General features: G+C 43.1%; 1 protein-coding gene across 3 annotated transcripts in view; it reads right to left on the bottom strand.

Annotated features, from left to right (window-relative positions):
- Positions 1-13,815, bottom strand: part of NFIC (nuclear factor I C) — a 147,608-nt gene that overhangs the window by 101,389 nt on the left and 32,404 nt on the right. For all 3 annotated transcript variants that reach the window (XM_063290753.1, XM_063290752.1, XM_063290755.1), the window contains exon 2: positions 786-1,317. In XM_063290753.1, coding sequence (XP_063146823.1) covers positions 786-1,317 — 532 coding nt within the window. The remainder of the gene's footprint in view (positions 1-785; positions 1,318-13,815) is intronic.

The raw sequence follows: 13,815 nt of genomic DNA, 5'->3' as shown, positions 1-13,815 counted from the left end.
CAAAGGATTCTGCGGGACCATTCACTCAGGAAACTAACCAGGTACGTTTAATTTCTGTGTGTATCTAAAATACTCTGTAGTGCATAAGCACCATCGCACTGAAGTTGTTTTATATAAATTCAATATCCAAGGAACTACCACGTGCCCCAAGTATGGTGCTGTAGAAAGAGGTATTCACCCAAACAAAGAATAAATTTCCACTGAGGTGCCTTTTAGAAGCCCACCAACAGAACAGAAAGCGAAGGGCCTTGTCTGTATTTTATACTCAGTACCTGTAAGAGACGTGACAGCCATTAAATATGACCGTTCTTTATGTAACAATCATAGCTTAATGGCCATTGTCTTCCATTAAAAGAACCCTGCTGGTTCAGACTACTGAACCCATCTGCTGCTTCTCACACTGGTCAATGTGGTACCACTTGGAGACCCCCGAAGGGGGGCACAAAAGCAACATCTTCTCTGGATGTTGCTTCTTATTCATTTCTTGTTCAGCAGCAGACTACCTCTGAACAGAGAGGCTCCATTACTAACTTTAATGGCTAATAATAACAGGAGGATAACTAGGCTAGGCCCAACTCAAGATTCGTGAAGCCAAACTTCCTGCATCTCGCAACGTCAACCACATTCTTCTGGGCCTCACACAACATTACGGAGCCACCCTAACGTACTCATAGGTGCCCTGTCCTCAATCAGGAAGTTCCCTTCGGCCGCATAGCTAAGAACTCTTGATAAGCACCCTTCCGGAATGGGCACAATCCTAGGTTACAACCAGGTTAGCAGCCTACCTCTCTCACGGACAAAATATGCCAGGTAGAGATCAAGCTCTTTGACCGAGACACTGATGTGGTGTGGCTGGACACAGAGGACCGGGTTGGTGCACTGGGCGGCCTTGACCAGGCGTTCCCCGTCAGTACTCTCCAGGGGGATTCCTTTGAAAAGGATCACCATGACGAGGTCGAGACGCCAGACTTTATCTGCCTGGCGGAGACAGTCGATCCGGCGCATTTTGCCTTTCTGGTCGGGGTTGGAGAGAACGCAGCACGAGGGCTTCTTCCCTGTGATGGACAGCACAAAGTCCTCCCGGTACTCGGGCCGGATGTCCTTGCGCAGCTTGGCCAGCAAGCGCGAGGCCCACTTCTGCTTCACTTCCGGCTTCTCGTTCAGCAGTTCGTCTTTGACTGCCCGCTCCTCATCTTTCGTCATCCGCTTCTCGTGCTTCTTGAAGTACTTGCGCTTCCGGGCCTGGAGGTTGAACCAGGTGTAGGCAAAGGCCCGGACGTGTGGGAGGAGGGCCTCGATGAAAGGATGGAATTCATCCTGAAGGTGGAAAATTAAGAAGAAAAGAAATACTGGTCAGGTATAAGCTGTGCTTGGAAACATTTATCTTCTGTGAAGCCAACAAAAGGACATGGGTTGGATTGCCAGGTCCCATACAAACCTGCCTGATTTTAGGATCAGGCATCTGAGGCTCTGCTCTTTGTCTCGTCACCATACATGGTCAGATGACTGGGTTCAAAATATAGAGACTTTATTGTTTGGGGGAATGAGCCAGTTCAGTACAAGTAGTCCTCACTTAACAACCATTTGTTTAGTGATGGTTCAGACTTACAATGGTGCTGAAAAAAACCACCTTATGACCAGTCCTCACACTTACGATCGTTGCAGCGTCTCCACAGTCACGTGATCACGATTTGGGCACTTGGCAACCAGTTCATATTTATGACCATCGCAGCGTCCCATGGTCACGTGATTGCCATTTTCGACCTTCCTGGCCAGCTTCTGGCAAGCAAAATCAATGGGGAACCATGTGATTCATTTAACAACCACATGGCTCACTTAACAACCACAGTGATTTGCTTACTGACTGCCACAAGAAAGTTTGTAAAATCGGGTCGGATTTTGCTTAATAACAGCCTTGCTTAGCAACTGAAAGTCTTTTCCCAATTGTGGCTGCTAAGCGAGGACTACCTGTAATACTGTTTCTTTTGCATGCAAAAGAAATCCATTATGTCCCACCTATTCCCCCCCATCAAATCTTGAGTAGGGTCACTGGGCAGACAATGATTCTTTTCGTACCAGGCTTGCTCAAAGAAAAGCAGATGGTCCCTCATCCTTGCAGTAATTCTGCCCATAGGAAATAATCCTCCTTAGCTGTCCATGAGGTAAGATCTTCGGAGCCCTACTTCCCAGCCCTACTGAACTAAAAGAAGTTTTGTGCTCTCATTATCACTCTGCACTGTTGTTCCAGGAGTGCACAGTTGCACTAAGGAAGAGATGGTGCTCCTTGCAATCTCACTGATCAGCTGTTTGGCAGGATGCCTGTGAGTCCGCATTATGGCATTGGAAACTCCTTCCCCAGCATGGTAACATTCCCTGCCAGTCTGCCAATGGATTGCCAAGGAGAGTGGGAAGGGCATAAGGACCCGTAAGAGGCTATGGAGCCAATGACCAAGGGTTAAGTGTGGCAGCATGTAGCAGTAGCAACACTTCCAAAGGAAACTGAGAACTCTTGATCTCTATTTCCAACAGTGCCCCAGAGTGCTTGATCTGGTGACATTTCAGAGCAGCTTCCCTCAATGGGATGTCTTTCTGACATGCCAGGACTGCAGCTCCCAGAATTCTCCAGCCTTCAACCATGTTGGGGAAGAGTTCTGGGAGCTGCAGTTCCAACACACCTGAAGGGCACTGGGTTGGGGAAGGCTACTCCAGAGCACTGAAAGAGGTACACTGCCTCTTTGGGGGCTGAAGCCAGGCCTACCCACTATTTACACAAGCCAATGGCAGGACGCCCAACACAGCTCCTCCAAAGGTTTTAACCAACAGGCAGCATTAGATGAAAACAAGGGGTCATTCCTGAAAATACTGTCCCCACCTGGCCTTATTCATTTTATTCCAATCCTTTGAGCATTTTTTTTAGATGAATGGCTGTGTAAGTAGGAATAAAGTGACAGTAACAGCAGCCATACCAGTACAATAGTAAATATTTTTGAACCCTTCTCTTATCATAAAGACCACCTATGTTCCACACTACCTTTCTGTGGCTGTTCTGACTGTAATCCTGCCTTTCACGGAATTCAGGATATTAAACTCTGTGTTACATACAAACGCAGGAGACAAATTGCTGTATGTCCTTTTAAGGAGAAGCACCCTCAGGAGGCTCCAAAGTTGAGCAGATATTGCCTGTCACCCATTTCTCCAGCTTCAGCAGATATTGTCTGTCACTCACAAGCCTGAGGAATCTATGGGTCACGGATTCCATTTGTAGGAACAAAGACATCCATGCCTGGACTGCAGGTTATCTCTGTCCTACGAGAACAGAGAACACAATGCACCAGATTCAGGGCCACCAGCAAAAATGTCAAGCTAATTAGGTCTAGAAGAAAAGGAACGTTCCTGTAAGCATCTTGGAACCAACTTCCAAGGTGCCTCCAACTTTTGGCTTGAACAAAACTCCCTGGCAGCTCTCCCATGTGCTTTGCTTCAACTGAAGAAACAGAGATTTCCCCAGTGACTCTTCCTACCTCAATGTGAGAGGACAGTAAGAGTTTCCTTTCAGGAAAAGCGAAAGGAAACCAAATCAAGCTTCATGGGCTGCTTAATTTCACAACAAATCCAGCGGGAAGGTCTGACTAAGTAGCAGCTGAAAAGACAAACAGTGACACTGTTATCCAGAAAACTGATTTCTGGGAAGTGACGAGAGGAAAGGAAACAATCTGGTACTGGACACAGGGGCATTCACACACGCATATGAGAAAGGCAGCCTCATTGGGTCAACGTGAACGGCAAATAGGTGGAGAAGATGAAGGTACCACATCTCTTCTCCACACACCACACTATACTCAGGGGTACCTCCCCAGGACTCTTGACTAAAGTCTACCACACAAAAGGTCCTTGGCTGGGTGGGGTGAAGCATTCATGGGGGATTGGTTAGACAAGTGAAACCGGTTATAGCTACCCTTATAAAATCACACATCTCTATGCCAAAATGGTGGACAGGGGATTGTGGCATTCTCAGCAGAGCACTCAACAAATGTGAGGCACATAAAAATTAAACCTTTGATCTATCTAGACCAGGACTGTTTACCTTGACTGACAATAACTCTTTCTCTGGAGACCCTTCCCAGCTAAATCAAGAGCTATCAAGGGCCAAACCTGGGACCAGGGCATAAGGCAAAGCAAAGGCTCAGCAGGGGCTATAGCCTCTGTCTTCAGGGTACAAATCTGGGTTTTGCTCAGATACAACAATATCATGTGCCTAAATATCATACATTCATTCACAAGATTAAAATTGTACACTGGGATGTGCTCTTGTGTTCCTGCACCACGCCCAGCCCTGCCCTCCATACAGCCGAGGGTGAACCCTGCAGCAGGAAGCCTGTTGCCCTAAGTTGCTCCTAGCATGATTTACAGCTAGGTTTCTAAATTATGGGGGCAGCCCATGTGAGTACAGCACTTTTAGTATGACAGGTATTAACCCCCAACACCTAAAGGATGGTAAGTTAATGATGGAAAATTGTGCCATGCCTCAGCACACCTTCTACGTATGATTCTAAAGGCAAGGAGTCAGGAGCCTAAGCTTGGTCTTAGAGCATTCTCTGTGTGAACAGAGAATGAAAAAGCAATGGAATCAGAAGAAAACTGGTCAAGAACAGGCTCATGCTGCTGTTCCTTAAAACCTGGTTCTCCTTTTGGACGCTTGAGGACATTCCACCAACAACCAGCATCTCCGCAGTGTCAAAATGACTTGGCCTCTGCACAGAGTTACTGGCAACAGCTTTCCACTGCAGCTGGAGATACCAATCAAAGGTCAACATGGCCCTGCTTTCCATGCTGTTTCAGAATCTGCAGATTATTCAAGTAGTGCCATATCAGTGACACACAAACCAGCAGTGGTGGAACCAGCAGGAATAAAAGAATCCATCCTGAGATACAAATGTAAGAAAAGTTGCGTCACCTTGGAAACTTCCCTCCTCTCCAATTTTCCTTGTTTCAGGGGTAATATTTATATAACCAAGCTTGAGGAGAAATATTTTATTTTAAAAAAATTGCACCATCTAGATGATTTTGGCTGGGGAATTCCGGGAGTTGAAGTCCACACATCTTTCAAATTGCCACGTTTGCGAAACACTGCTCTTGATAGAAATGCCAAGCCATGGATTGAGTAAGGCCCCAAAGGTTCCTGAGACTGCACCACTGAACTGTGGCTGCAACATGGCCAAATCAGAGTGCCATTTTTCGCTTTTCAAAAATTAAAGGCGAGGATGGAAATATCTGAGAGATTTCCCACTTCCATTCCAAACCTTACAACTCTAAAAAAAAAATCACTGAAAATTGGGGGCCAAAATTCTGCCACTTGAAAGCTTCCTTCTGCCTTCCAAAATTCGGGAGGCTGAGTTAGAACCCCTGCCCCCTCAAATGTTTTCCTTTGTTGACTTATCCCAACTTTAAAATATTAATGTGACCACACTAACCAAAACTGAATTTTGCAAAAGGGCTAGATTATGGAAATTAAATGAAACATGAATTTTTCATTTCTAGTAATCTCCGGTTAGGTCTCTAAAAAGGCAGGAAAGAGCTGATAGACGCATCTCACAGCTCCTGTAACCGACAGACACAGCTCTGAGTCCCAAGTTGTATGTTCCACACAAATGCAGGCAATGGTTGTTGAGCGATTCAAAAAAGCCATTTTTAAGAGAGGGCAAACCTGAAAGAAGAAAGAATCTAACCTGGTGTTTCTCAACCTTGGCAACTTTAAGATGTGTGGACTTCGACTCCCAGAATTCCCCAGCCAGCATATTAACCAAATCCCATTCAAAATGTTCATTTTTTAAGTAGCTTCTCACTCCCCATTTGAGGTTTTAAAAGTGGAATAACATAATGTTTTAAATCCCTATTGGTTTGTGTAAGAGGCTAATTTTGAGGAATTTGTTTTTCCCCACAGGTAAGAAGTAGGAAAAAATTTAAGCAACCCACTAAGATGAGGTGTAATGTATTTCTATTTACATTGTAGTCATGTAGGTTTGTATTCATATAAATTAACATGAGAAAAAATGCCAATCTGTATTCTCTCTTTTTCTCCTCACTAATGTGATGCATTTCTTCTTCATTATTAACTTCTCTCCCTGTCTCTCTCTAGGCATTACAGTAAATGGGCATTCAATCTGAAACATGTGGGGAATGACACAGCTTCCAGTTCGTTTGTCCATTGCTTGCCTTCCTTTCTCTAGTTTACATCCAGCCCAAAAACAAGATTACCAGCAGATTTACAATAACCTCCCCTCTTTTGCAGTTACTAAATTGCATCAGCAAACACAACAAGAACTTGGCATAATCTTATAAATGGATGCATTAAAGTTCGTTTTGTGTGCTGATTGCCAACGGGGTCTTGCACGCAGGCAAGCAACCTACAGAAACAATGAAGGATTTCACAGCATCTCAGAGCCCAACATCTCTTATGGCATCACCTTTCACAAACTACTGTCAATGCGTTAGCCAAGATGCCACAAGACAATTTGTTGTTTTTGCTGTAACAAACTCAGTTACCTCTCTGAAAATGCCACCAAAAATAATATTGATACATTTATACCAATGATTGCATCAATAGGTTTTTCTCACTGAATGTTTTATCAACGCCCATTATTTATTTACTTTCTATAGCTATATACAGCTGCCCGAAAGCAATTTCTGGGCAGTTCACAACACAAAATGAAAGAATACAATTAAAACATGATTTTCAAGATGTACACCTTGTGAATGCGGAACAAAGGCCTGTGAGGAATAATTGATAGATGTTATCAAGCCTGGACAGGAAAAGATTTGACTGTGTTCACACATTGTGCTGAGCCAAACAGTGGTTGGGTTGGTTCTGGCTTAGTGTGTGGTGTGTGCTGTGCAGAAGATGGTGCTTTAATTCTCCACTTTTCCAGAGACCAATGGGTGGAAATCACTGGGAAGCAGGTAGCATCTAGCTGTCTTTGGCTATTCCAAAAAGCTAAGCAGGATCAGACCAGTTAGTATTTAAATAGGAGATAATACCAGTGGTATAGACTAGGCTGGAAAGTTTTTTTTTTTTTAATGAAGAAAGCATGAATAACTACTTCTGCATTATTGTCAACAAAACTGCTTGGAAGTGTCCATAAAATCACCCGATGCATCATCAAAGGAGGCTTTACCTTTCACTTTGAGCTATTTAGCTGTTTTTTAGGATATTTTTGTTGCATATTTATTTGGGACCAAAAGTTGGGATGCAAGTCACAAACATAAATAACAAAAAACAAATTCCATAAATAGGAAACATTTAGTAGTTAACCATAGAACGAAGGATGGTCTCAAATGTACCAATTTGGATAGTTCCAGATGAATTAGGTCTATTTAGCAAACAGAGAAGAAATCTGAAACCATCCTAATGAAGATTGTCTCCCTCTTTGGTCCCCATTCAGTCTTTTTCTCTTCTTGAGGTTGCAGTGGATCAATCAGTCTATCCCGTCTAATCAGCACAAATTCCCAGTTTGGGCATGTTGATTGCTGCTAAAATAGATGTCGTTTTATGCGTAATATAGGATATATTTGAATTTAAAATAATGGTAATATTTCAAATATGCAGCCAAGAAGGACTCTCATAAAAATATGGATTCTGAATGGCTAGGGTGGGGAGAGAAACTTAATTCAGAAATCCAAGTGAGCTACAGTTCACAAAAGCATGTGCCTTTTAATGAAATGTGTTAGTATGAAAAGGTGCTGCCCGACTCCTGATTTTTCAGCTACCCCAGACTAACGTGGCTCTGCCCCAACAAGATCTACAACGAGAAGCACCAATTAATTTTGAAAACGTTCAAAATGCCTTATTGCTCTGCATCTTTGGGCCCAGATTCCTTCCTTTTAATTTCTGTGCAGCCTTTCCCATCCTTCATTCAGGCCATTAAGATCTCCGGGTAGTACTCGAAAGGGACAGGAGAATAAAAGAAGAGTCCTCAGGTACAAAAAGTTGCAAATCCCAAAGCAAGGTCAGGAGAGGACACCACTCCTCAACAACCATGTAAGATAAGTAGAGGTCAAGCCAGGTGAGGTCTCTGCCGGGAGTAATTCATTAGCGCTGGTGTACATCTGTGTCTGGTCTCTGATAATCTCCGATTGGATTTCAACCTTCCGTGACTTTACACACCCACCCTGGCTTTGTGAAGCAGCTCCCCCACCCCCCGGCCACTTTAAGCTTTTCCCAGTTTCAGCGTGATGGGCGGCTTTGCTTTCTGTGATCCTGGCCAACTGCAAAGTGATAATATGCCACTGCAAAAAAAAACACAAAAAAAGTACAAAAGTCCAGATAATCTAGAAACAGGAGCAAAATCTAGGCTGCCAAAAAAAGCTCAGCTGGCATTTGTCAAAAAACCCAACTACGCCCAGTCCTTGCTTGATGACGGTAATCGGGACCAGAAACTCCATTAGTCATAAGCACATCCGTGACTGTGCCACTTAGCAATGGCAGTTCCAGCAGTCTTGGTTGCAGTCATTAAGCTAATCACTGCAGGTTGTTAAGAGAGGACTTCATGTGAACGTGACTTGGAACCGCCTGCTGGCCTCCCCATTGATTTTGCCAGAGGCCGGCAGGGAAGGTCGCAAATGGCGATCACATGACCGTGGGGACACTGCAACGTCATAATTGCGAGCGGATCGCCGAGCACCTAAATTGCGATTGCATGACTGCAGGGGTGCTGAGATGGCTGCAACTATGAGGACCGGTCGAAAGTACCACTCGTTCAGTGCTGTCATAACTTCGAATGGTCGCTGGACAAGGACTACCTATACTAGTCCTTATCAGTGCAGCATCTACGGTGAAGCAATAATATGGTTAAGCAATATTGGTTAATATTCGTATGGATCTTTCAAGTACATACTGGCTGGTTCAAAGCCCCACCACATGTGAGACTAAATCAGTCTCATTTTCTTCATATTACCAATACGGAGATGGAGACTGAAGGAGGAGAGCTTGTCTAAAACCATCTAGTAAGTTCATGGTACAGAGAGGTCTGTAACTGGGGTCTTCCTGATTCATCATTAGCAACTAAATTATACCACCTCCTCCAGTAAAAACAGAAGTTTACACAGGGAATGACTGTTGATATCTAGGAAAGAAAATAAGGCATGAATGCTGAAACGTGGCCGCAGTACTGCATAGAGACAAGATTTGGGGGCAGATGCTCAGCATAGTCAATTAATCTCTAGGAAAGTTCCACGTGCAGCAGAGCTGGCTGGCTTACTAGGTTTCAGCAGAATGAAAATAAAACAGATTGCAATTTAGAGCCCTCTTCCCTGGCCTGGACCTGCAACAGCCAGAATTCCCAGTTCACATGAACAAAGATATATTGGCTGTGAATACTGAGAATTGTAGCCCCAGTGCATCTGGAAAGTTCATGGCTCAGAAAAGCTGATTTAAAGAGTTTGGGGGAGGGAATGTGGGAGATGGAAGACCATTAAAAGTCCAGAGTCTACAACTATCCAAGCATATCTGTGATTGACATCCTTCCCCTGGCACTTTGCTTTACTCCTTTTCTTATGATTTGCAAACAGAGACCAAGTGATTACCCTTTGCAGAATTATGCAGAAAAGGCATTTAGTCTGGCAATCCAGTTTTAAAACACACTCTTGTTACTAAGTTGTTTTAAGTCAGTTTTAAAATGACTGCTATTTCATGTCTGTATTTCATGGATTGCTTTGAGTTGGGGGGAAAGTAAAATAGGAATGTTATAGAAGAATAAAAACCTGAAAATGCATATTATTGTGATCTCAGTGCAATTGCATCAGGGTGGGAGAAAAATACTTAAGCAGAGATCTGTGATGCTGTTGGTATTAATGCCAAGAACTACAGCAGTGACTTGAAATTTGAAAATGTCTGAGACTTAATAACTGGTTCACACAGAGCTTTTTGCAGCTGACAGGCAGCTTTCATTCCAGAAATAGGAAATGGATACTGACTCGGTGGCAGTAGACTCAAAACCCCTTGAAGGCAGCTTCCTCTCAATTCAAAACCAATGCTCTACTTCAGTGTTTCTCAACCTTGACAACTTGAAGATGGGTGGACTTCAACTCCCATGGCTGGCTGGGGAATTCTGGGAGTTGAAGTCCACCCATCTTCAAGTTGTCAAGGTTGAGAAACACTGCTCTACTTGACATCTGCAAACTCCTAGGGAGCAGATAATTCTGTCTGCTGCACTACAAAACTGGCCAAGTTTCAAAGCCATCGCCCACAGGTAGAAAGAGGAGAAAAATCGGCTTAGAATTCAGACGTTCTACTTGGAAATGTATATTCTGGAGGCTGGCTCTGGAAGCAGAGTTTCCACCACTAATTTGGAAAGAGTGCAAGATAAGACTCAAGCTCCAACTGTTTTCCAGAAATAAAAGAGGTGAGTCCAATCCATGTTGGTAAAGAAGATAATTCACAGCAGCTGGCTGGTGGTGGTTGATCAAAGAGCATTGAAAGCTGAGTAAGGCAGGAGCCATGGAAATGTGAGGTAGCTCCAAAAATATCTGTGGGATAGTAGAAGAACACACCCTATTTCAGGATTTTTAACAGCTGGGTCATCAATCCCAACCACATCCCTGCTCTGAAGGCTTTATAGATTGAACAGATTTTCCCTGTTCCTTTCCATCATGGTTTTCCTTTTTATTTCCTGCTGGCTTCTATTCCATCTTAATCCTTTCTCACAAGAAGAGTATCTACACAAAGCTCCTGACACGCAAAGTCCTACCACCTCCAGTTAATTACTTCCCCACCATGTTATACTTCTACGCGCATCGCTTTTTCGTAGTGATTCCTTGACGCAATCGGAAGATACGTCTTGCACTGCAGTTTGCTAATCTGCAAACGGAGCCCTAAACGCAGGTAGAAACACCGTATGGAAATGATTATTTAGCTGATCAAACACACAGTCATATCAGGACTACTTTTGTGTAGTGTTTCATCAATCTTAGAATTGCAACATTATTACAGGGAGGGAAAATATCAAAGCAATTGAAAGCGGAGGCAAAATATACATGTACATCAGTGTTTTTCAACCTTGGCAACTTTAAGATGTGTCGACCTCAACTCGCAGAAATCCCCAGCCAGCATGCTGACTGGGGAATTCTGGGAGTTGAAGTCCACACATCTTAAAGTTGCCAAGGTTGAAAAACACTGATGTGCAACATACTGCACAGAATGCAGAAATAAACCTGGAACGGAAACAAAAACATGTGGGGATTCTTAATGCTTCAGTTCCACTTCAGAAACAAGCCAAAATCAGTCAGAACTCAAAAGTCTAGGGAGAAATTAGGAGGAGTGAATTCTGGAGGCATTCTCGCAATCTAGATTATTTTTCCTGGAGAGGGAATACATTATCATCAGCAAAAAACTGCCCTCAAATTGCAAGAAAAAGGTTTTGGAATAAATATAAGGAACGCTGATAAAGCTGATGATACAGTGGAACAGATTCCCTTAAAACGGTGGTGGGCTCTCCGGTGGTGGGCTCTCTCAGAAGTTTCAAGCAGAGGCAGAAAATGATGCTATATTAAGCAGACTGGTAGGGTTGAGCCAGATGATCTCTTTTGAGATCTCTATCTCAAAGTCCTATCACTTTCTCCAATTCTAGAATTCTCCTATGGCTTTCAACCTGCTCCCTAAAATGACCATTTTGGATCAGCACCAATTTTGGGATTTTTTTTTTTAAACTCACTACTGTTGGAGAGGGAGTTATGGTGATGAGAGGTCAAGGGGGAATTTTGTGCACTGATTAAAATAAACATCCATTCTGCACCTCTGATATTAATGGAATATCTGCCTGTGCCCCTTCCTCTACCTAATGTTATTGTGTGTGGGTGTGGGTGCACGTGTGCACACGCCTTCGAGTTAGTCTTGACTCCTGGCAGCTGCCTGGACAAGTCCCTGCAGTTTTCTTGGCTACATTTTTCAGAAGTGGTTTGCCATTGCCTTCTACTTCCTAGGGCTGTATGAGAAGGATTGGCCCAAAGTCACCCAGATGGCTTCATGCCTAAGGCAGAACTAGAATTCACATTCTCCTGGTTTCTGGCCTGCTGCCTTTAACCACTACACAAAACTGCCTCTGTACCTATTTTTTTTTTAATCCATTCAATCATGTCTGATTCTCGGAGACTGCCTGAACAAATCCCTGCAGTTTTCTTGGCAAGGTTTTTCAAATGTGGTTTGCCATTGCCTCCTTCCTAGAGAGAGAGCGACTGGCCCAACATCACCCAGCTGACTTCGTGTCTAAGACGGGACTAGAACTCATGGCCTCCCGGTTTCTGTCCTGATGCCTTAACCACTACGCCAAACTACAAATTATTATACACTAAAAAAGTGGAACTAGAATAAAGATGGTTGTGTGAAGTATCTTTTTTCTCAAAAAGTGTGTCATTGATAATGATCCACCCAGTTTGCACCTCAAAGGTTCTTTTGTCCCTAAATATCACACAAGCCATTAATATTTTGATAACTGTATTTGAGCACAATTGGTTTCCTTTGCAATGCAGTCTATTCCTACATATTTTATTTTATGCATTTAAGTACATTTTTCTGAAAAGACATCTGTGAGTTTCACCAGGTTCTCAAAGGTGCAGATCCCCTGTTCTACCGTAAGAATATGTCCGGGCACATTGATACAGAGGAACTGTCCTCCCACCTGGGAAAGCAATCCTGTGGCAACTGATTGTATGCAAGATTCTTGTTGTGCAAGTTTACCAATGTGCATGCATGTGCCAGCAAAACCCTACACAAAGTAGAATCTTGATATAATTACTCATTTGATTATGTCACAATTGCCAAAATGCAGTTGCAGCAAGAGAAGTAGCGCAATGCACAAAGGCATGCATGAGGCTTCAAAACACTGCTGAAACAGAGCAGTCTTGTTTTAAAATCAAACAATTCCTTTTTTTCTTATTCTTATCACAATATATGTTATCTATGAGCACTTGTACAGAAGTAATGTAGAGAAACAGGAAAAAAAATCGCAAATAGAAGAGGGTCATAGCTGTAGATGCACCAATTTGCAAATTATTTTGACATTTTTTCCCCAGTTTCACCAGAGAATTCAACAGGTGTAGATGTCAGAACCATGAATGATAAATCAATCCCTTCAGTTTTGCCCCTCTCCTTGTTTTTCAAAGCTTTAATGCATCTGTCCCCATTTCACATCGATTTGCAATTTTTTAAAAGAAGGTGTGCATGCAAATATACCCAGACTTCTTTGCATATATCAGAACAGATAAAATTTTGTGCAAACCATTCTGAATATTCATTTTTAAAAAAAAGGCATTTTACCATGAAGCAATGCATTGGTGTGCATTTTCTTGCACTGAAAACAGCACTGGAAATTTTGAACAGTGAACATTTCATTCCGATTTCATGTCCAAGTTCTGGAAGGCAACATGGTGGTTAAGCTTTCACTAAATGCTGCTGTTCTGCATTATCACAGGGGAATGCCCTGACCTCCAGCAACAGCTTTGTTAATTAGGTCCACCACCTGCATCCATTTCTGGAAAGGCGAGAGGAGATCACAAAACAGCAGGCAGAATATTTGAACCAACCCTTCTTCCAGTATAAATCATTTATTTCCATTCATCATCCTTGGCCTTATTTACCAAGCCCAGCCTAGCCATTACTTAGAACTTTTGCATGGTAGTATCTAGCTGAGGGATTCTCCACCCTAGAAGGTCACCTTAGCTCTTTTAGGTACTCCCTACTCAGTAAGGTGAGAGTCCCAGTATTGTTTAGCGCAGTGTTTCTCAACCTTAGGAACTTTAAGATGCGTGGACTTCAACTCCCAGAAT

The sequence above is a fragment of the Candoia aspera genome, chromosome 1, assembly GCF_035149785.1.
Source record: "Candoia aspera isolate rCanAsp1 chromosome 1, rCanAsp1.hap2, whole genome shotgun sequence".
In the NCBI taxonomy this organism is placed as follows: domain Eukaryota; kingdom Metazoa; phylum Chordata; class Lepidosauria; order Squamata; family Boidae; genus Candoia; species Candoia aspera.
This window is presented reverse-complemented; position numbering and strand designations above follow the sequence as displayed.